This window comes from Pelecanus crispus, chromosome 4, assembly GCF_030463565.1.
Source record: "Pelecanus crispus isolate bPelCri1 chromosome 4, bPelCri1.pri, whole genome shotgun sequence".
Classification (NCBI taxonomy): domain Eukaryota; kingdom Metazoa; phylum Chordata; class Aves; order Pelecaniformes; family Pelecanidae; genus Pelecanus; species Pelecanus crispus.
Genome location: NC_134646.1, coordinates 45,129,037 through 45,154,342, shown reverse-complemented (window position 1 = coordinate 45,154,342; position 25,306 = coordinate 45,129,037). Strand labels below are relative to the sequence as shown.

Sequence of the window (25,306 nt, the reverse complement as noted above, 5' to 3'; positions counted from 1 at the left end):
CTGAAGGGCAGTTAGAAACTCCACAAAGCAAAAACCCTTTATAATACTCAGAAGCTGACCAAACTAGTTCTTGCCTGCTATATCTCACTTTAATTACCTACTCTAATTTTATTTCAGTAAGAAAGCCCTTCTCTGGCATAGAAGTTATACAGTTTTCCAATGAGTTTATCTGAAGGCAACCTTATGAGGTATGAATTAGTTCACATTTCACACATGCTTCTGAAGAGAGGACACATTTCCAAAAGCGAAGGGCAATCTGAGACTGGCCTGCATCATACTTAACACACAGCAGCTGAGAGATAGGTTTGTTTCTGACAGCAGGTCAGAAAGCATTGTCAGACTTTCGTGTGTCCTAGAAGTTCAAGACATAGACATGCTTCAAGATGTAACCATCAGAAGTATAGAGCCCAGCTTTGTCATCTTACTCAGTGTACTACTTAGTATGCAAATTTAGTGCAAAAACATTTTTTATCTTTACATTTAGAAGATAAGTGACACAGCCAATTAACTAACGGACTACTTGTGTTACAAGTGTTTAACGTAAGGAAGGTTAGAAGGACATGACAGAAGTCAGTTCACTTGGGACACTACCAAAAATCAACCATACAAGACTTCACTGAACACCATAGGAACCTAGCTGAACTGGAACATGAAAATGATACAGATACCTAAGGATTCAAGTTTCCCATATGTGATGCTTGGGTGAAAGTCACTAAAGGATTGGTGCAGATGGAAGCAGGGCTGAGAAAGGCTGACGTAGCACTGACTTGTTCTTAATATGTCACTTCTGATAACACATCGCTCACATTGCTTCTGAGGACATGCAGGGAAACGTCATTCACTGTGCAGACAGGAGTGGGTGAGAAACAACAAAAACACAAAGGGAGGATAAACATGTCGACTTCCTTTTGTATTTAGTAATTGTAATCTGCAGTTTTGCTAACAGAGAAAGATGCTTGATGAGCATATTTATTATGCCAGCAATGTAATTTAACACAGCTTTGATGCTGTACATTAGAACTCAAACTTCTTGGAAGCACTCTTTCTATAAATCATTTCAGGTAACTTGGCAAGGTAGAAGGCAAACAAGGTATCTAAAAGATACAGCTTATTAAAAATTATTTCTTTTGCCTTAATTCTAAGCAAACAATATTAATATATACAAATTAACAGATAAACAGTGTTTTCTAAAAACAATGAAACATGGCAATTAAATAGGAAACACAGCAATTAAATAGGAAACACCTCCAACAAAAGATTATTTTAAAAATTTTTTTTTTGGTTAATTCCTCCACTGTGAATTATTGTTTAAAATCTTACTATGCAAACATTCATACACTGTTCATTCTTTGAAAAAGACAGTTCCACATTTAATGGAACAAGAAGTGTTAGTTGCCATGTGTCCTGGTTTTGGCTGGAATAGAGTTAATTTTCTTCCTAGTAGCTGGCATAGTGCTGTGGTTTGGATTTAGGATGAGAAGAATGTTGATAACACACTGATGTTTTAGTTGTTGCTAAGTACTGCTTATGCTAGTCAAGGAATTTTCAGCTTCCCTTCAGCTCTGCCAGGTGCACAAGAAACTGGGAGGGGGCACAGCCAGAGTAGTTGATCCAAACTGCCCAAAGGGCTATTCCACACCACATGACATCATGCTCAGTATAGAAACTGGGGGGGGGGGGGGGTTGGCTGGGGAGCAGCAATTGCTGCTCGGGAACTGTCTGGGTATTGGTCAGTGGGTGGTGAGCAATTGCATTGTGCATCACTTGCTTTGTATATTATTATTGTTATTATCATTATTATAGTGTTATTATTATCATTACTATTTTACTTTATTTCAATTATTACTGTTCTTATCTCAACCCAGGAGTGTTTCTCACTCTTATCCTCCGATTCTCTCCCCCATCCCACCAGGGCAGGGGGAGTGAGCGAGCGGCTGAGTGGTGCTTAGTTGCTGGCTGGGGTTAAACCACGACACCATGATATTTCTCTTTCCACCCACCAAGAACTTCTGTCAAGCTCTCAAGTTCTGTTCAGTTCCCTGAAGAACTTCAAACTAATTCTTACAGCAAAATTGTATAGGTTAAGAAGTGAGTAGAAGTCTTAACCCGAAACATCCTACAATAAAGGGAACTGTATCAGAAGGAAAAGACAAACCTAGTCATGGAGATAATTAGTTTTGTCACACACCTGTACCTTTCCCCTGTATACTAATTGCAAAACACTCAATTAGAAGAGGCAAAAACACCACATAAAGAAATAAACCAAATCATACCACCCTTTTAGAGCTCAGAATGACTCTAGAGGACTAAAGCCTGCAGCCTAGAAAGGCATACATGACCTTTCCTGTTACAGATAGGAAGCTTTACTCTTTGTATAAGGGAGTGAAAAATCACAGAACATAAACAGAAACTTATGTTTGCTGAGAACTGCATGATAATTTTTAGCTCAGTGCTTATTTTCCAGAATAATCTTTACCCTATTTTTCTGTAGGACATTACTGCTATCAAGGAACAATGCCATCATTCATCGCCCCTCCCCCCCCACCCCCCAATTTTGCATGTGCATCTCATCATTGCTCATTCTGTTTTCATGTAATTCTACACTGCATAAATCAGCTGTAGTATCAGCACCTGATAAGCTGTAGCTATTGGATTGCTTTCACTCTTTATGTAACAAAACCAAGAGAAACATTATGGAAACACTGGTTCAAATATTTAGCCAAAAATTTTATGCAACTTGTCACCCTGCACCACAGTCCAAAGACCTGCAGCTATTACCAAATGAGAACCTGAAAAACCCTGTGAAATGTTATTTCTCACTGCCTAACAATTCACTACCCAGAAATGACATGAAAATCATTCTGTAATTAAAAGAGGCCTTCTGTAGCCTTAACGTGTTACCAATGAGATGAGAGTCAATGTAAAAGACAGACAGAGCAAATGATTTGACAATGGTGATAAATTTTCCATTTCCTATCTAATGCAATAGTCACTTTTTGTTGTCTGAGGGTTCATGTTTGACCTTCCAGGAAAACAGGTTATTTAGAGATATACAAAGATAAAAACTTAAAATCAAATAGTCCAGAAAACAATTTACGTACTTAGGGTGTCGGATGTCTGGCAGGGATCGCTCCAGTGCTATATTGTTGCTAACAAATATGTTGAAGCCATTTTCCCTATAAGCAGAATCATCATGGTCTTCCTCTGTAAGAGGGTACGGCTTTCCATGTTCACCTTTCCCTGCAATGAAACAAAACAATTATTTGCCTGAGACTGACAGCACAACATGGACTACAAAGACAAAAATAAGTCAGACTGAACTTCAATTAGTACACCGTGTCTGGAACATCTCTAAGGAATTTCTTGCAATGCCTTTAGCCACACTCCTGTTACTTCCAGTACAAAACCATGAAGTAGGTACAAATAATGGGACTCACAAGTCCCTCTGAATTCATTCAATTCATCTAGCTTTCCTTCTTTCCAGAGACACAATCAGCTTACAGCCATTTATACATTAAAAAATTGAATTGTAAATTAAGCTAAATAAGACCTTTTTGCATCAGAATCAAGCTTTCATAGCAAAATTATGAACAAATGGATCAGTTCCAGCATTACTGCTTTTGACTGATATGAGGAACCCGATTACTCAATTACTCTACATTTTAGCAGGCAGAACATCACTCCCCCCCACCTCCTTCCCAAAAACAACTTTAGCATTGATGTTTAGGGTGTCCAACTTTCCAGAACAAATGGTAAGGAAACCAAATGTTTTGCTCTTGGCTCCTTGAACATCCTTGCACTCCAAGGGACCAACTAGATGTACTCAGTGCTTCTAATGTCTCAGCACTACTAATATGGTTTCAGAAACTGGTCACTTTAGTTCCCTAAAGAAATCATCTGCTTGTTCCCTGGCAAAGCATAGACTTTCTATTCCAGCTTTTTATTCCCAAGTTAGTTCTCATCATCAGTCACTTCGTTTGCTTAGTACCTACCTCGGGCAACTATACCTCTACCTCTTCCAGTCAGAGCAGAGGACAAACAAAAACACTTCAAAGAAAATCAGAACATAAAAGCCATCACTTCTTCTCAACTATTTTTATCCTTTTCATTCTTGTAGAGGATGAACTCTTCAGAGTTTCTGAGCCCTTTGTGCCTACTCAGGTTCTCAAGAAGATACACCTTCTTCTACATCTAACTGATCAGCTTATAATGTCCCTGTCCCTCTGGGCCCACTCACAAGAAAATAGCTCCTTTTACCTAAGTTCTTTTAGAGAAATTAATCAACTTCCCAGCTGGATTGGTAAGTGACCAAGGCCACCTGATCCTCAGCTAATCAGGAGCAGCTGCAGGACGGGATGAAGAGGAAAGCAACAGCAAGCCAAGAAAAACATCCAGTGGTATCCTGAAAGCCTGCGAGACCCTGTCAATACTCTATTTCATATTGCACACGAACAAAACACTAAAAGCATAGAATATGCAATTAAAGATGCTGTAGTTTTTCAATTTTTGAATGTCTTGCAGATAAAATAATCATTATTTTATTCCAAACTTTGTGCATATAATTACAATTTCATTAAATTCTTAATGAAAATAATTAATGTTACTTACAAGGGAAAAAAGTTAGTTTGTATTATGAAACACTCTTTGTTTATGCTATTTCATTACTAACAGGCATCTCGTCATTTTTATTTTCAAACATCCCCAAATACACGTAACATGCTAACATAATACAAAATCTGAGACTAATATTCTATGTGAACCTTTATGATTTCATACTAAATATGGTGGGGGAAATACAATATTAAAGCAGCAGCTGATGAGTCAGAATACTGCTCAAAATTCAATAGTACAATTATATCAAATCTATTTCATAGTACAGTAACAATAAGCTAATGTCATTCAACCCCCAAGACACAGAAATTTTAGCCTCTCTTTCAGTACATATTCTAAGTAGACCCAAAGTAACTATTTTTATTTGCTTTTAATAACAGATTTATCCAGGTAGTTCCTAATATAATGGAAATTCCAGAATAAATTACCTATATGATAAGACATACTACCACTAATTGATGTTTTTACAACATAATTTTCTGTATATTCCACCTATTCACCCTGTATTAAGAAAGGTTGATTCTTTGCTTTTCTTAAAGGAGTCCATTTGGCTGTTCAGGAGATGAATATTTTTCATAGTACTACAGTTTCTTCCTATTGTCCCCTGCTAGTAAAACTTAAGTACTTTTAAAGTGAAGTCTTCCACTCTTTCTCACAGAATATGGAGCACTATCACTGCACATAAGCCAAACAAATATATACCATGGTTGTTATCTAGAACAACTTGGGAATGGGCTGAACTTTCTCATATCGTACTGCAGAAACACTTGACCAATTGCTGCATACAAATTGTTTTTGCATTTATACAGTAAGTTGAGCCATGAGGTACACTAGAAGTTGTGAAGCATGACTCTTTCATAACACTATATTAAAATACACACCTAGAGCATTAACAGACGCTTGTGGGCTTTTGGGAATCCAGCGGATCTTTCTCCCAGCTTTCTTGTTTGCTTGCTCTCTCACTCTGCAGCTCCTCCTGATTAGCTAGATGGTCATCTACCAGATCCAGCTGAAAGCAGTTGGCTAATTTCTCTAAAGGAGCTCAGGTAAAAAGAGACCATTTCTCTCCTTGGAAGGAGAGAAATAGAGAGCTTAGAAGATAAGTATTAAAAAAAAAAAAGTACAACTACTTTTGGATAGTCAGTAGCCCTGAAGGGTTCCCGCTGTCCAGAAAATTGCCATGTATGAGTCTCCTCCGCAATAAAAATTATCATAAGCACATTAAAATTCTCTTCTGTCACTGATTTGCTTTCCTAGATGACTGACAGAAATTGCCATCACTGCACACTGGTTTGGCTAGCCTATCCAGAAGTTCACCTAAAATCCCAGGGTGACAAGAGGAAACTTCACAAAGCAAGAAGAGTAAAATTCTTGTGAAAAAGAGCATGAAGGGGTTTAATGTCTTTTTACTGACTACAGAAGGCTACTTTAAACCAATCAATAGACAGATATAAGCCCTCCTATACTGTTTGTTCTGCCTGAAGGCAAAATAGCAATTCAGAAAGTGCATTAGGGCTAGAAAGTATTGTAGGGAACAGAAAGAGTGAAAAAGCCTGATGGTTAATTTTTGGCCTCTCTGGGTTTAAAGGGGGGCTCACCAAAACGTGACAGATAAAACCATCCCAGCACTAAGACTTGGTACTAACTCTCTCTGAGGCTGGTTTACAATTGCAGCATAAATAACCCTAGAAACTAAGGACAATCAGTAATTTTATTTCAGTTACTTGGATTTTGATTTTGAAAGGAGGGGAAGAACCCAAAAGCATGAGAATGACACATATATTCAACCTGGGCCCCAAAATTCCATCAGAATGCTCCACTGCGTGGGAATCCTAACAGCACCATTTAATTCATACGGTGCTGTCTAACCTTTGTGATTACAGAGTTATTACACTGATTTTTAACTCGGTACTCAGTGTAACCAGCATTTTTGAAAATATGCTAGATTTTTTTTTTTTTCCTTACAACACTGTGATGGTTTTGAAGTTGACATCTCTACATTGCTCAGTACTATGTTATTGTAAGGGTTTTAATACACCATCTCAAAATGCGTCTCAATAGATATTCAGATTAAAACATGGTAAAGTAAAATATTATAGCCATCCAAATAAAGCAGTGGCTTGGCCAAATATCAGATGCTCTATAAGGCTTTTTTAGCCCCACTCAAAGATGTTAATGTCTCCTAGGAAACAATACACTCTATACCTAGCCCTAAAGGTTTTAAGTTTTATGCTTGACAACAACTGATAACTGATAGTTCAAGGACACCTCCATTAAAGCACCTTCTGCTTATACTAAATACAGATACAGCAGAAGGAGAATAAACTCTCTTGTTCAGCAGATGGCACAAAACAAAGAGGATTAGGGCAAGACAAGAAAATAAAAAAAACATTCTGTATATTCAGTACAAATGTGTAATAGCAGAATAATGGCTCTGAATCAGCCATGTTGGCACAGTTGCAAAGTACAATAATTATAAAGAGAACAGGGGTATTGCTGGCAAAATGTATCAGCTGTAAATCAATTTGAACATACAGCAGAAGAGTTCTGCACTACTTCTGCAAGCAATGGATAGGGAACATTGCTTAAAATTATAAAGAACAAAACACATTGCAACAGGTTCTGGTTTCAAGGTCTTTTGGGTTTTGTTTTGGGCATTTGTTTTTATAATTCAGATTAACATTATTTATAGTTCAGTAGGCACGGTAAAAAAGATTGGCTTTGCCATATACGTTAAAGGAAGTTAAGCAATTGCTTGACATCTTAACACAGGAAACTAAGTGGATAAAGAACATAAGCCAGTCAGTGTCTGTGGGGAAGAACTGTGTACAAATCTGAATTATTTACTGTTTATACTCACTTCTATTAGTTTACTCAGGCAAGACTTCTCAGTCACACTAAGACTATAACTCAAAAAAATATTTAAGCATAACCTTTAATTCAAGTATCTTTTAATCCAATAAGATTTGTAATAGGGCATAAGAATTCTCCATGTACTAAATGCTTTACTAAATAAAAGGAGTTTATTTTAATACATGAGCCAACAAATAAGTAAGTCTTCTTATTTACACTGCATCTCATTATTTTGGATAATTCTGCCTCTTTTTTTTAAAGTATATTAGGAATTTTCTCTACTACCCCTAAATATTCCACCCAGAATCTAGTACAATGCTGTCTGTGCACATCACGCGTAAACTCAGAGCTCATCCTTTCTCATGAAAGTTCTCATGAGGAGAACAGGTATCTAATCTTATCCTAGAGCAATATTTCAATACAGCACTGAAGTCCCATGGGGGAAGAGTGATTGTATTTCTTAGCAAGGGTAGACAAAGGAACACAAATTCAAAATGAATGCAGTCACACATCAGCTTAAAAAAAAAAAAGTGTAAGAAGTAAAAGGGGAAATAAAGATCATCAGCTGAATAAAAACATTGAGTCAGACATCATTTTCCACCTTCTTGCCACATAAACTTCTACACAATAACCTTTTATGCTCCCTGATATGGGAGTCAGTGCAACTGGCCGAGTCAGAGGGCAAAAACCGTGTTTAAAGGAACCTGTAGTATATTTTACATCATCTATGAACTTCCCCAATGCACAGCTGTATATAAGTTTGCCATCTTGCGCTGTGGAGATGGACTTATATTATTTTGATTAATAAATATAACAGATTATCAATTCGACTGCCACTGCATTCTAAATTTCTTGGGAAACGATTTTCCATTTGAGCACAAACAAAATAATGTTCTTCCTTATTTTTCCTTATCCTCACAAACAGGATGGCACAGTGCAGCATGTCTGCTAAAATACATATTAAATTATCTTAAACAGAGAGGTGATTTGATAAATGCACAAAATAGGATTTCTTTTTTTTTTTTTTTGGACAGTAAATGTCTCAGCTCTTCTGGAGTATCTACACTTGGTGGAGTTATCCTGTCTGCAAACTTTGTATTTTGAAATGTTTTGAAGACATGTGGGTGAACATTTTTTTTATCTAAAATTAGTTCAAGAGTCAAGTCAGGGACTAGTACAAGACCAGTCTTTTAGAAAAAAGGGGGGAAAGGTATCAAATCACTTTCTCCTTTCATACTAGGGAAAGAACTGCTTGCTTTGAACACATGCCTTTTTCAGTTTATATTAATTTCCACCAAAAAGTGTGAAGGGTTTTGGTCAAAAAATGCATGAAAGAATGTTCTTTGCTGACTTGTTATGGAATGAGAAACAACTTAATGAGCCTAATTTATAGGAAGGCAATTTAGTTGATTTTACGTTAATGGAAAATGGATCAGAAATGCCTATTGGTTCTATTTTTTGCTACTCTATTTGGTAACAGGTTGGAAAGCCTTTGCAGTATGATTTACAATACTTTTAATTATTTATTACATAATTCTGTCAAGGTCTGAGGCAATATAAAAGGCTTTTCCTTAGCAAAACAGACACAGCTGTAATCAAATCTTACTTGTGCAATTGGGACAAATAAAAATCCTGTCAAGTAAATCATGAACAATACATTTTTAAGCAAGAATAAATAATTTCTTTGTAAATACATAACAAAATGTATTTATTACTGTTTCAATATCAAACTACTACAGACAACAAACAATGCAAAATTCACTCCAGTTTTCTGGTAGAAAGTATTCAAATTCCCACTATTTTATTAACCTTCAGATGCCAGTAGCACATACATGATTTCTTTTCAAGGACCACATAGTCCTCAGTAAGTGGTATAGAAATAATGGGAGCAAATGTGAGGCCTTGTCCTTTCAGGACTGCTACTACAGTAACATGATGGTCGGCAAGAGAAATATGAACTGAGCTGCCTCTCTCTTCAGGAATGGCTTTGTACAAATACCACAGCTTGGGAGAAAAAGTGAGAAAAAGATGTAACTTTAAATGTTATTTCACTGCCAGCTCACATCCAGAACTGGAAAAAACCAAACCCCAACAACAAAAAAAACACGAGAGAAGAATACGCTCCTTAAAAAATTTAAAAGAGTACATTCATATTGCACTGTAGTTGAATCTTTAGAGTATTGTTTGCTTATCATTCACATGAGATAGAAATGAAAGGAACCTGTTGCTAACACAGAAATGAGATCTATACTTATAGCAGTGATGTGTTCTCCCATCCCTCAACAAAAAGAGATCCCATACTGGAAGGAGGTAGATAAAGGAAGAGCATTTCCTGGAGAGAAGAGGAGATAAGAGGGACAACTGGAAACCTCTGAAATGTACTTATTTTACGTATTTGGTCTTACTACGTTTGAGAGGCATTTCTGTAAAAAGAAATGTGTATCAAAGTGAAAACAAATTACTACAAAATACAGCTTTTTAAGGGCATTAGACAGAATTTCCAGATTTCCATAGACTAACCAGGCCTGGATGTTAATCTCTTAATGTTAATCCAAGATCGTAACTTCCGTGTCAGAATGCAAAGAAAAAGATGGCATGACATTTTATGAGTCCATGAAGTGGGAGAAGCTGATTACCAGTAGTCTGTATACACTAAGGGCATGGTAGTGCTTCACACACTCTTCCTAAAAGCTGAATCAACAGAAACTGCTACCAAAAGACACAGCGGTAAGGCAGGGCAGCGAAAAGGTGAGGAGAGCAGTAGTGGTGCTGAGCAGAAGAATGAAACAGCATAGCAAGTGGAGCAAGAAACAGCAACGTCTGGCAAAGTGGCAGAAGCCCCAGGTCACAGCACCAAAGAAAGCTCTGGCAACTTGAATTGGGCCTTGTTTCATCGCAGGACTCCACAGTTCCCAAAAGTAAGGAAAGTTTTAGTTCTGCAGTGGGGAACAATCAGCTGGCCTAGCTGTTGCCTTCCCAGAGAGGACTGCAAAATTATTATTGTTATACTTGAGGAATTAGCCCTTATATGTTATTTGTTTACCTTGAATAAAATATTGTTTATTGAGTCAATTAATTTGCAAGAAGAAAAAATTAGGTCAGTGCTCTGGAGATTAATTCTTGCCAGTATCTAGGCATTTTACTAGATATCACATTAAATTTCAACCTGGCCCTTGCTGTTGGCAGTTATGCCCTAGCAGAAAAGGTGCATTATACAGCTAACAGTTGGAACAATCCAACTGTGCTTATAACCTTTATATCACTCATTTCATTTTGGTTATTTGAAATCAAGACACTGTGCTTTATCTTAAATATCACAGAATCACAGAATGCTTTGGGTTGGAAGTGACCCTTAGAGGTCATCTAGCCCAACCCCCCTGCAGTGAGCAGGGACAGCTTTAACCAGATCAGGTTGCTCACAGCCCCAGCCAACCTGACCTTGAATGTTGCCAGGGATGGGGCCTCCACTACCTCTCTGGGCAACCTGTTCCAGTGCTTCACCACCCTCATCGTAATAAATTTCTTCCTTATATCCAGTCTAAATCTACCCTCCTTTAGTTTAAAACCATTACTCCTTGTCCTGTCACAACAGGCCTTGCCAAAAAGATTCTCCCCATCTTTCCTATAGGCCCCCTTTAAGTACTGGAAGGTCGCAATAAGGTCTCCTCACAGCCTTCTCTTCTCCAGGCTGAACAACCCCAACTCTCTCAGCCTGTCCTTGCAGGAGAGATGCTCCATCCCTTGGATCATTTTTGTGGCCCTCCTCTAGACCCGCTCCAACAGGTCCATGTCCCTCTTGTGCTGAGGGCTCCAGAGCTGGACGCAGCACTCCAGGTGGGGTCTCACCAGAGCAGAGGGATATGTGCATTTTCTCAGTCAATAAGTGATTCCTAAATCTTACAGCCTGTGCTTTATGGAACATTAGAGTAGTGTATCCCTCACCTTTTTCATCCATTTGAAACATTAAAAATGCAGCCTCTGAATTTCCAACATATGCAAAAATACAGTGTGTGGGGGGAAAGCAATTGCTTTAAAATACATCATGAGGTTAACCAGTGGTATTGTTGTGTTTCAGCAGAAGGGTGACTGCATATGAACTCTTTGAAAAGTAAATTGTTTGAAGGCTTGGACAAACACTTCAGAAAAATAAATAAGAGTATTTTAAAAAATCCATGGCTTTTAACACTTGATGCAAGTACTACAATAGCTTGGTAGGCAGAAAGACTCACTAAAATGGAAAAGGGGGTAGAATGAGTCTAGGGAAAAAAAGGAGGACAAGACAAAGACCATACTATTTGGCACATCCAGTGTATTCAGAATGCTGCAGTGTACAATGCAAGACAAGCAGCAACACATGCTGTTTTGATCCGAGTTGCTCTATCACTACAGCAGAGCAGCAATACCCTCAGTAGCATTTTGCAGGCTGAGCTGAATCTAATCATAACTCTGTAGCCAAGGGATGCACAGTACATCTTCTATTTAGTTTAACTACTTATCACCAAATGCCAGTGCCACCAGAATCCTTTTTACATTTAACATTAGAACAGAGTGGCTGTAGACCATTAATCAGAGCCAAACACTGAATGAGCAAGCATCTGAGAAACAGAACTCAAACACAGGAAAGGCTTCACATTTTGGTGTCGTGGTTTAGCCCCAGCCAGCAACTAAAGCACCATGCAGCAACTTGCTCACTCCCCCTACCCCGATGGGATGGGGGAGAGAATCAGAGGAGTAAGAGTGAGAAAAACTCCTGGGTTGAGATAAGAACAGTTTAATAATTGAAATAAAGTAAAATAGTAATGATATTATTAATAACAATATAATAATGATGATAATAACATACAAAGCAAGTGATGCACAGTGCAATTGCTCACCACCCGCCGACCGATACCCAGACAGTTCCCAAGCAGCAATCACTGCTCCCCGGCCAACCCCCCCCAGTTTATATACTGAGCATGACGTCATATGGTACGGAATAGCCCTTTGGGCAGTTTGGATCAACTATTCTGGCTGTGCCCCCTCCCAGTTTCTTGTGCGCCTGGCAGAGCATGGGAAGCTGAAAAAGTCCTTGACTAGCATAAGCAGTACTCAGCAACAACTAAAAACATCAGTATATTATCAACATTCTTCTCCTACTAAATCCAAAACACAGCATTATGCCAGCTACTAGGAAGAAAATTAACTCTATTCCAGCTGAAACCAGGACAGTACATGAAAGACCTGCTAGGATAAAAAGGACCTACTATGGAACGAGAGAATCTGAAAAAAAATCTACTGATAGTGGCAAGGTGTTTGTTTCAGTGCTTAAAGAAATTAATTCACACAAACTGCATCAAGAATGGCATTATAATAGTCTCTAGTACCAGTGGGTTTTCTGTAATTAATACACGTGTCCAAGCTGATCTCTCAGAAAAGCTCAAACTAAAGTGTTAGTAACATGGTATATACAGGAACTAAACAGCTCCACAAAATTAACGCAAAAGTACAGTTGCATAGGTACAGTTTTAGAAAGCCCAGAAATACAAAATGACAGGGTTCTAAGAGCTGTAATTAACATGAGACTTTTCCCTCCCCTCTTTTTTCTTCATTCTAAGACATATTATAACCATGTGTTTACGGCATACCGTCACAGGAAAATAAACAGGATGTTCCATGGGAAAAAAAAAAAAATCTATTAGTAGGAGTTCTTTAATTTTTTATTTAGCTTCAACCTAAACTAGCTCTAGAAGCTGGCTTTGTGGCTGTTGCACAACGAAGATGGAATAACATTTAAAAAGGCATTTAGCTATGTAAATAGTGTGCAATAGCATAGTCACTCTTGCACTAGAAGCCCTATTCCATGATGTGTATCCTACAGAGAAAGAATACGTGAGCTGTCACAGCTCCCAGCAAATTTAGATTTACACTGTAAGACCCCTACCAGGGAAAAAAAAAAAAAAAAAAAATCAAAACCATTCCTACATATAGAGACAATAAATATTCAGAGTTAAAGTGTGAGGCAGACCCAGGAACAAGAACTATGCCACCCGATTCCTACCACAGTGACTCAGCGACAAGGCCATCCTTCTTCCTTCTGTAGAGCTGAGAAGGGTGTTCATAAGCAGGCAGAGTTTGCACACTCAGGGCCAAGAAGGTAACTTCCTCAGGTAGTATATGTGTATTTTATTACTTTTTCAGGTGCGCATGGATCTATATGTTATAAAATACAGTGCCGTATTTCTCAGACAATAATTAGTTTAATATGAAACTGAAACTGAGCATGCAAATAATTACCTGGTCTAATAAAAAAAGACACCCCCACCCCCACAAATTCAGAGATACTAGAATTATCTTCAAGACAAGTAATATAAGCCCAGGGAACTGTACAAACATGTTAAGATACAGCAAGGTGCAGTTATGGCAGATAAATAACTGAAACTCAAGTTATGTCATGTTCTTGGGATTGGTCTGCTTAAGTCCTTCTGCTTTACTTAAAACATAATACATTTTTTCTACCACACCCAAAGTAACACTTTGAATCTCAGTGCTCTTCTACTTTTCATGGTTTTTTTTGAAAATAAGACACATTACTGTGCTGAAAACTATTTCGATACTACATATACTGCTGCATATACTCACCGCTACTGCACTTCCCAGTGACTGCCTTTCCCTCTTCTTACAAGACACCACTAATGCTGCAATCATTAATATTGCCTTTTATCATTCATTTTGTGGTTTAAAACACATTCTTCATTTTAAAGAGCCTTTTGACTGACTGACATTCTTGTGGTAAGGAGAACTAAACTTAATGCTTGGCCTGCTATGAGCACAGCTCTACATAGCCCTTTTCCTCCCTTGCCATTGATTCACCTCTTTCTGAATAAGAGGAGTCTAATTAATGCCAACTATTTTTCAAATCCCTGACACAAATTTGAGTACATTTCCTGTACTAAAGTCGACTGAAATTTCAAGTCAATATATGCTGTGGAAACAAGCAGAGGCAGATGTGGAGACTCAAAAAATCACCTTCAGCCATGAACTGAACTGAACTTTTAACTAATTAGTTTTAAATATTTTCTATTCAAAAGGACAACTCATCACCTACAGAACATGACTAAATATTTATCCCAAGGCCCACATTTATGCATAATTCAGCAGGAACCTGCATATGCCCATTGGGAACTTTTTTGAAAAAGTTAATTTGCTAAAAACTGATGTTTGGATTCAGCCAAAATTATTTGCTGTATTTCTTTCATTTTGTTGATGTCTGGGTTAAAAGAAGCAAATCAAAACTATATTTTGAAAACAAACTTCTAAAATTACAGTCTCTGTTTTTCGAATTCTGATATAAATGACAAAACTTAACTAACATTATCAAAGGATAGACATGCAATCTGAAAATCCTGTTTGTGAACCAAAACCATAATTTCCCATTTTATCATAGACAGAACAAAGTTTCAAGTATCAACCCAAAAAGTCTTACATGCACACAGCTTTAACTTTCAGATGTATATGAAGCAACTCGCTAAAAATTTTTCTCACTGAGAAAAATTTAAAAATGTTAATTCCCATTATGCAGATTCATGATAGATTTACGCAGCACACTGTAATTCTCAATTCTATTTTTGTCTGTATGATCAAAAGCCCCTCAACAAATCCAGTCTTTGAGGAGAAGGGAGGGGATCTTCAGCAACCATGCTAAGAGAGCAAGCATATGCACTTCCCTAGCCCTCCATAACCACAGGTAACAGAAGAACAGGACATAAAGCACAGATTAACTTAAATTGTAGGCTTGTTTTAGAAGCATTACCAGAAATTCGACCTTCAAATTTGTCAAGTATATTTGAAACTAGAAAAGCAGAAAGAAATCACCGTTCCTCATACTTTCCAGAAGAAAAAAAAAAAAAACAAACAAAACCCACCCACTTAGCTTGTCTGTTTTGTTGCCATTAATTCATCTCTGCATTCATGCTTTAACTTACAGAAAGTATTTCTGCATGTTTAATTTAATTTTTCCTGTACTTTCTTACATAGTAAACCTACATCTTTAAAATAGTTAAAAGCCTCACTGTGTATTACTACAATTAAGAGAAATTATGACAGAGGACTTGGACTGGATAAAGAATTGATGCTCCACACAGACGAAGACTTTCTGTATAAGGTTACCTTTGGCATTTCCAAATGTTTTCAATTTTTGATATTTATTCTAATTACTGAGTCTTGATTTGTTTTAGCTATATTTTCAGAATACGTTTTCCAAAATCCATGATGCTTTTGCTAAAATCAGACTTGCTGCTGACAGAAATCACTAGTAATGAGCTCACTTCCTTTACAATAGATTCATCATCCAGATGGTCTGTGAAAATGCATGAAATACACTTCAGCTTATTGAAAGAATACATCCTTCAAAATGCTGTTAAGAGTCTTTGCTAAAAAAAAAAAAAAAAAACGAACAAAAAACATTCCTACACAGTACATTCAGGTTTTACACTATGCAATGAGAAACCTTCCAATCAATTCCTTTCCCTCTCTGTTTTCCCTTTCATTTCTATCAGCTGACCAAGAAATATTTGAAAACATAAACTGTTCTTCATCCGGGTATTCAGAGAGACAGGATTATCATTAAAGGACCTTCTCAAAATGGGGATTTAGCTCCTGAACTTAGTACTTAAAATGGTGAGATTAAGTTTCCCTCAAATGATAGGTCTGAACAGAATGACACGAGCAGGCTAAAATTGTAGCCAAGCATCTATCCTTTTATCAGTACCCTTATTAGCATTTTTAAGATGTGTAATTACTATCCACTAAATAAAACAGATACGAAATGAAAAAATGTTGAGTATCGGACATTGCCAAGAAATGCTCAGGGTCTCATAACTTCAATGTAAAACTCCAGATTACTCAGAAAAAAAACCATATGAAAACATGGTCTGTATCACGGTTTATTATGAACTTTAAAAAAAGTTGACAGTTGTATAAACTGGGGGAAAAAAGTCATTTAAATACCATACTGAAGTGGCAGTATGTTAGTAACTTGCTGAACTTACTGAATAGCAGCAGCTAATTAAAACGTCAGCCCTCTAGATCTTTTAACAGCTCACAGCTTTCACTCTTCTTTCTCAAGCATGTGAAGTTTGGATTTCTTCCCAGTGTAACTGCTTTAGTAAAAGCTGGGAACACAATATATCGAAAAACCAAATAAACCAATGTGTTATTTATTTAGGGGCTTCTTTTAATTTTTGTGTGACAATATTAAAAGTAGATTACTCTCTCCACTATAAAATCCCTGAAGAGTGACTCGAAGTATTCAATAACCAGAACAGGTTTTCCTTTGAAAGAGCAGGAAAATAGATTTGGGAGGACAAGGGAATTGGCATCTTCTAAGTGTCTGTTAGCTTGTCCTCTGGAGACTATTCCTTCCCTGATTTTTACACCAGTACTCACTGTGCTTCATGATCAGTCTCACCTTTTGTAAGCTGCCATGGAACAACAATGCAAGGAGCAACTAGAAGTATCAGTAGCCTCACAGACTTTGACTAAAGTTTCCAAAACACGTGCATGAAGTAACCTGAAAATAGGGTAACCTGAAATTACTTTAGCTATCATTTAAAAATATAAACCTCTTTTCAGAGCAAATTAACTGACAAATACCAAAAGCAAGACTGTCTCCATGTTTTAAGAATACTGATAACGCAATTTAAAAATATATCTTGACTTTTTTTTTTTTTTTTTTAATCTGAGCATTAAAGTTAGTTTGTTCTTTCACTGAATTTCCTGCCAAGTTTTACTATTTACATTTCAAGATCACCTGCAGGCCTTTTAGTTAAGATTGCCTAAAAAAGCTTGTTTCCTGCTCGTAGACAGCAGAACTATCACACAGGTTGGCAGAACAAAATGCCGCTCCAAGAAATGTGGGGTTTTTTTTTACCTTCTTTTTGTTAGAAGGAGGACAGATTCTCCCAAATACCACTCCACTGCAAGCAGGGAGGGTGGACGACTTTGTGTCACATAACCACAGCCAAAAGGTAGCTGTGTTCCTTGAGAAGCAGTGATTACAGAGCATCATTTGATGAGCTAGTGTCTATAAAGCAAATTATAGCAAAACAGTCATATATCTCTGCCTTTTCATATATATTGATTGGATGTCAGACAAATTGTTTCACCAGTCCAATAATTTTCCTCTGTCAGCTTGTTTAATGAAAACAGGAAGGAGAAGAAAGGAAAGTCACCTTACACGTATTTAAGTCATAAACTGCACTGAGATAACTATACTAGACTTTTGTACTTGCGAACTTAATTCATACCGTCAAAAGAAAAAAGCTATGACAGGGAAGTAGGCACAATTTATTGGTTTCTTTAGGAACGATTATTAAATCCAAACATCTTGTTGGCCTTTTGAAGGCCAAAAGGCTAAAAAATACTCCAAAATTGTGTTGGTGAATTTAACCACATCCTCTGCTAAACTGTATTTTCCACACATGAAAAAACTAAGTTTACAACATCAAGTCAAGTAGAAGCACATAGATAGGATCATACAGCAATACATTATTTGAAGAACTTGAACATTTCCAATGTTAAGGAAAGCAACTGGTGAATTTTAGAGTGTAAAGAGCTTTCTACTTTATTTCGAATGGCATGCTTATGATTATCATAATGGTTATTCTAGATGATGAAGTCTGTAACACAAGGTTACTGGCTAGTGTGCAGGCAATACGTGGCACCAGCATACTATGCTGACAGCAAATTCCCTCAAGTATTATGTAGATTGGACCAAAAAGAGTCTTGGTCAATCATTTGGCAAACCTTTAAAATTGAAGTTCCTCTTATGGGTCTTTTGACCTGGATTCAGGCCAAAGGAATGTATTCCTCAAATCTTTAAAAGAAATAGCCTTTAAAGCTGGTTGACGGCAGCTTATTCCATGTTTTAAACCTAAAAGATGACACAAAAGTAGTAAGGAAAAAATCCCTTTTGTCATTGCTTCTGAATTGAAAACTATGGTCTTGATATGCTACAATTGTTGTCATGTACTTGTTCCAGTTCTTTTGCCACAGTTTAGTCAGGATTCATTTCCCCCTTCTTCTTTGAATTGGGATTTTCATAGCAAAACAAGCAACAACTGGAAACTGAAATACAAAAGAAAACAATGCTTCTTTGTGCCACTGAGTCAACCAGTAATTGCCCTGAACGGCCAAACTTGATCATTTTCACATCTACCACAAGAGACAACCAACTCAACTTAGATGGTCTATAGAGCTCTCCTCCTTCCACACAGACAGGTGTAGTCTGAAGGTGTCTCAGCTGTTTGTTCAATTCAAACTCTCTCTGCAAATGAGAACATTTTAGAAGACTATCCAGATAAAATTCCCTTTCCAGAATTACTACAAAATATATTTCTCTTTAAAAGAAAATAAAACTAGTATCTACAGATGAATTCCTATTAAATTTCACTTAGACAGTCCTGAAAAAGTTTAAGCAAAAGGACAAAGATAACAGGGTGCTAGCAGTACCCCAAACCAAACCACCTTCCCAGACTGCAAGTGACAAATTAAAAGACAGATTTGAACTGAGACCTCCTCTTCCCCCCGACCCCCACCCCCCAAAAAAACCCCCAAACTTCTGAACTCAAGTTTCCCCTCTTTTTCACTTACTTCCAGGCAGCAACTCTATTAAACCCCCAAGTGTTACACATTAAGTACATTCACCAACATCAGTACTTCATCACCAATACTGATGTGAATCCACTGACAGATCTTCACCACCGTGCAGAAGAGGTAAAAACATACTTGGGACTATGACAAGTTAATTGGCAGATGGCATCTGCTTCTTGGTGTTTTCTGTAAATTTTATTTTTGCTTTGACATGTTTGTTTCTCTCTTTAAAATGCGTAACCATTGAGATCAACATTCAAATACAAGGGGAGAAGGTGCTAGAGAGGAGAGTTTGGTCTGTTAAGGATTTGACACCATGCTTTCGCCCCCAGATGAAAATATAGAGAAAGATGAAAGACTAGCAACTTCAATAATTTTTTTAACAGAGCACTTCTTGAAATCTGGACATTAGTTTCAAGCTAGAATATGTATCATTGGTTTACAGTGTAGTCACAGGCATTTCTTGCCAAGTTACTGGAAATACAATTTTCTTTCTGCCTGTCATGGTAAAAATCAACATGCCAATGCCCAGTACAGAAGGGTGCACTGAAGATCATTTTCAGTGCTCTAATTAATATGAGTCAAAGGGATGTATTATGAACTCTGTTCCCCCTTTCTTGGCCTCTCTGGTAGTCCTTAAAAATTAGCTTACCAATTACATTTGAGTGGTATCACTGATGAATTTTCAAAGGCGGGAGAAGGCAGGGAAGAACAGGGGAAGAATCTACTTAACTTCAACCACAAGAAGTACCTCAAATCTTTGCTGTGAGTACTGAGACCACAGAGTCATTGTGCATTAAAAAGGAAGCTTGACTGACATACAGCCACACAGAAACTCCTTTTTACATGTAGATTTAAGTGGCAAGAGTTAGTTCTATCATGTGCACAGTTTCCGACAGACACAAATGCTATATAGCCACAGCCTCACACTTCCTGACTTCTTCTGCAGCAGTACAATATTAGGTTGCAACTTGAGATCAATGGGGGTGCGTACTAACCCCAAATTACCACTTGAATAATACTGTGAGATGCCATTCCACAATCTGAGGAAGCAAGTTTGTAGTTGTCCAGGGAAAAACTTAAGCAATTGTGAAAAAGACCAAAACAAACCATATTTTCTAGATACCAGGGTTTAAACTTCTGGAGAAGGCATCACTGGAAAATCTCTCTTTCCAAATCAATATTAGAGAGTATAATAGCCTTATTTGTGCTTGGCACCTGACTCCAAACTGATCTCACCATTTTCAATAGGACATCCAGTCCATTAAGCTTGAGTAAGAGTGGTAGAATCAGATCATAGTCTAGAGCACTTTATATTTACAGAGCAATTGTGTTTTAATATGTGAAACACTTTATGTAACTGCAGTAGATTGTAACCATCTCTTTCATATTATATATCCTTTAAATGCCATCTCCTTGACAAGCAATGATTAACATTACGTTTTAGAATTTTTTAACCATATCAGACTTGCATTAAGATAAACTGATGAAAAGTTTTCCCTTTTACAAAACAATACACTGTGAACTGCATGAAGCATATTCATGATTAATGCTATGAACAATTAGGTTATGACTCTTTGTTGAGACCTTGGCTACCACTACATTTCCAATTATATTGCAAGTTCTCAAATTCTCTCTAAAGGAATTGCAAGTTCAGAGGCCTAAATTAAATTCAGTAAATTTGTTTAATATATAATGCTGACAGAATTCCCTGTGTATAATCCCATCTGAAATATGGGATAAGTAAACCAATATTTTAGTATACGCTTCTTTCCCTGCACAACTTTGATTATATTTATCTGTATAAGTACCAGAGAACTAACTTTTTCATAACCAATAGGGAATTACATTTAATATTGCTATCTGTATGATGCTGCCTCATATCTTCTAGAGGCACTCTGGCACTAAGCTTTGCTTTGACAAGTTCTTCTGCATTTAAGAACGGGCACTGTTCAAAATGATAAGGATTAACCACAGAAGTTTGGGGGAATTATTCTACTGCACTTTATTCACAAAAATTCTTGAACAGAAGTGATTGGAAAAAAACTCACCAGTGCACAATTTCTTTAGGTCACACAGAAGTCAAATCTCAGGTGTTCACTACTTTTTATTGCTGTACAAAAGCACTTCTGATTCTTTTAACATTTTTTTAACATTCCAACCCAAGAATACAGAGTTTCATTCTATTTCCATTTTCATCACAAACATATACAGTTCACTTCTTTTTCAATGTCTCTGTTTAGTTTGTTTATAGAACTAATCTGTATGAATGATTGTTTGTAGAACTATAGAACATACTGTCTGTTTGTTTATAGAACTAATCTTTATGAAATGCCTGCACTGAGGCATGTAAAGGTCAAGATCTTTAAAATCCCCTTCTCCCGGTCAAGATAACATTTTGAAGAAGCAGAAAGGTAAAGACTATACTGAATATAGGAAAGAATTAAAACCTTCATTCCTTCACTCCACATAAGGCTTTCACATGCTATTTAAATATACAAATAGGAGGAGCAAAGACAGTGCAAATGGCTCGATAACTGCTGGGATAACTACTGGGTGGATACAGTACATTCTAGAACTTTTTTTCCTCTGAGATCTTATTAGCATACAGGAGCAAAATGGCTCAGCAGTCAAACATCAAAGTACTGACAGCCGCATCTTAGAAGTCACTTTATCAATTCTTTAACCAATTTCTTTTGAAGAAAAAGTTTTTTATAAATTTATATTTAGTGCTATAAACACAGCTCCTTACCTGTTAACATTCTCTCAGAAATTTGCTTCAATTACAGTGAATTTTCAATGACCCTCATAGAGCATAATCATTTCAGCATACACATGCAAGCAGTCAAAAATATCTCCAAACCATTATAAACAAAGACAGTATTTAAAGAACAGTCCTTTGAAATGTTTCCTTTCTGAAACCATGTGAAACAGAAAGTGAAAACAAAAAACCACTATGGAACTTGCAGTATGCAATCTTTCCACATCACTTTATAGGCTATTAATTTAATTAATAGAATTGATAAAAAGTTTTTCAGAAATTAAATCTTATTTTTTGTTTTCCATCAGTTCTGCGTAGCTGGAAAGTTTCAATTTTTCTATTCCTCCAGTTCCCCTTTTGCAGTATTTTACAATGGGAAAGCTATCACTTGTAGTTAGAAATAGCTTTTCATGATCAGAAATTGCACCATATTTAAATATAAACATTCAATCTGTACTTCTTTAAAAGCCCAAGAATTACACATTTGAATCCTTCCTCTTATCTGAGAAGGGCTGTAATTCATCATTACTGCTATTACTCAAAATTGATGAGCACATACAGCTGAGAATTTCTTGAGGGAAATAGATACAATAACTTTCAGCAACGGAGTAACAATGACATTGACTGATTCTCTAGGACTCTTAGTCTCACTACCCAGGATGTAAAGATAGAGGTGGAATCAACATAATTTCTCCTCATGGATGCTTTTGAATTACTATCTTAGGCCTTCATGGCTCTCTCCTGTGAATCTCATCTCTCATGGGAGCATTCAGGGACCTCAGACTCCTAGTTCTACACAGAAAGCCTGGAAAATCAGTGGTCACTGGTGCCACAACAGTTGCCATGCTCCTGAAATGAACATCTTGAGAGACATATCCTCAGGGCCCTCCCCAGACAACTGAAGGGAAGTAGGGAAATCTCTGATGAAATGAAGCAACTTGCCAGTTCAGTAGCTGAAAAATGGCAACACCAAGGGCTTCATCATCCAGGATCTATATATCCAGAGATGCAGACAGACTTACACTGCCCTGATACATCAGTGCTGCTGAAGCTGGACCACACCATACCAGCAGCTACCTAGGTTATTGCTATGCAAGCTGCGTTTACACAGGGTGCACTCACAACTCTGAACTGCAATGCAAGAATGCTCTTCTGATATACATAAGACATTGTTTACTACTTGCCAAAACAAAAATGATGACAGATGTAGGATTTGCATTTGCTTATAGTTCTCATATTTTTTAATGCAAATTAAGCATATTCTTCATCAACGCATATCACCAGTTGTATTCCTAGAGGAAACTAAATTAATAGAAACTCTTAGTTTAAATGCTGATTTCTTGTCAAAAAGATGGCATGACATATCAGCTCCAATAAAGTCAGTTTCTCTGATTAGCTTATTCTGTTCCCGACCCCTCCATTGTAATATCTGATTGACTTAATGAGTTCCTTCAGAAAGTGGAAACAAGTGAACTTCTATTTTTTTTCTTCCTAAACTATCTATCAGAACTGTCTAGTAAAGAAGGATTTTGTTGGTTTTTTGTTTGGTTGGTTGTTTTTTTTAAGGTAAACTTCTGCTTTTCTTTTTCTGTATTTCAGTCACTGGTTTTGAGGTAATGGCAGAATAATATTCAGAGAAAAACTGAAGTGATTGGGATGAGTGAATGAAATAATTTTCATTTCACTATGTCTATTCTGTACTGATGAGCAGTATATTTAACATGTCATTAAATGCTTCTTTCTGCTTTTGAGTAAATCAGGGCTTGGATAACTGTCAACTAATCTTCCCTGTTCTACCAACAGTATAGCAATTATCACCTCTGCAACCCAAGAGCACATTCCTTCTATTGGCTTCCTGCATTCATGTATCAAAATTAACCAACTAAAATTCTTAGAACTGTTTTGCAAGTTTTATTTCCACTCAGAGAGATTGGAAATATTGAAACTGCATTAAAAACTTGTGAAAGAGAAATAAGCTGTGAGTAGAACAGCAAATTAGTTAGTATTGGAGAAGTAGTTCCAGTGCTTTTCCCAACTCATAGTAAAAAAGCAAGACTAAACATCATAGCATACAAAAAATATACAATTAACCTGTCAAAATCATTCTATCATAGCAGTCAGAGAACTATGAAAATTCCAGACAGAATTAGAAGTTTTAAATATGGAACACCTACAATGACAATAGGTATGGGATGACAAATCTGGCTCTATGAAAGGTTATTTACCAAAGTATCTGAAAAGAGCATTTCCTAAACGAACAGTGTATCCAAGTGCAGTTGTTCCTCCCAGTACAGAGGGAATAGGCACTGGTTAGTCAATTTATATGTACATTTAAAATAGGGGTGCTCTTTAATGAGCCTTTTAAAGAACATAAAGCATAAAATCCAGCAAAAATGTCTTCAACACCGTGTCTCAGTGTGGTTGGTTTTCTTGTTGGTTTTGTTCGCATGTGGGTTTTTTGGGGTTTTTTTTGGTTTTTTTTACAGAACAACCTTCAGCAATATAAATAAGCATGGGGAAACTTCTCAAGCATAAAAGAGTCATCTCTCAATCACCTGGACCAATATCATTCCTGTGTCTCACCTGGCTGCCCTGTGAATAACTGGTTTCCTATGTTCTAGACAAAGAAAAAAAAATAAATTTGGGGGATTTAAAAGTAACTCATTTAAAAAAAAAAAAATCAATTTTGAGGATTTTAAAACAATCAAGTTCCAAGATAAAGCATCAATCTGAAATAAAAATTGGGATGTCTTAATTGGAAAACATCAACACTAAACATCATGATGCTATCAATGTAATGTTCTTTTTCAGCAAAGATCCATATGTAATTTCCTTAAGAAAGGTTGGGCATTCCATCTACATTGACTGATTAAATAATACTTCTACCAGTATCATGTAAATTAATTTCTTTTCGTATCTATCTAGGACCACTTTAGTCTTTCCATTCATAGCAGAAAATATATCACAAGTAACCTGAAGATCCCCAAGTCATTCCATCTTTGCAAGAAAATGACCTATCTGGGATGGCCTGAATTATCAGTTTCACTGACCTTGCACTTGACTACTAAGAAATAATTTATTAAATTGTAACCATTTGTGCCAGTATTGCATCATCATTTCTGGAGATGAAGGAATCACTCACATGGCAACTGTATCTGAAGATCTGTCAGTGGGGAATTTTTAACCCATCTGTGTGTCCAGTTAACTTCAGAAAATGCAAATTGTTGATTCTAGAGTTGGGTGGTTTGGGTTTGTGGTTTTTTTTTTTTTCTTTTCTAAATCAAAATGACACATGGTTTGAAGTCAGAGAGGAAAATCCAAGCAGACTGGATGATAATTTCCTTTCAGCGATGACTGTACAATATGTATTCTGTTACAGAAGATACAGCTGGGCATAGGTGTAGGAACTGATTGCTGTTTTGTGCATCTGTGTAACAGTATCAGTAGGATCAT

The 25,306-nt window shown here is 36.8% G+C and overlaps 1 protein-coding gene across 1 annotated transcript in view; it reads right to left on the bottom strand.

Moving 5' to 3' along the window:
- The window catches only part of GALNTL6 (polypeptide N-acetylgalactosaminyltransferase like 6), a 512,334-nt gene that overhangs the window by 292,190 nt on the left and 194,838 nt on the right, over positions 1–25,306 (bottom strand). Inside the window, exon 4 of the mRNA XM_075709495.1 lies at positions 3,102–3,240. Within this exon, the coding sequence (XP_075565610.1) occupies positions 3,102–3,240 (139 nt within the window). The remainder of the gene's footprint in view (positions 1–3,101; positions 3,241–25,306) is intronic.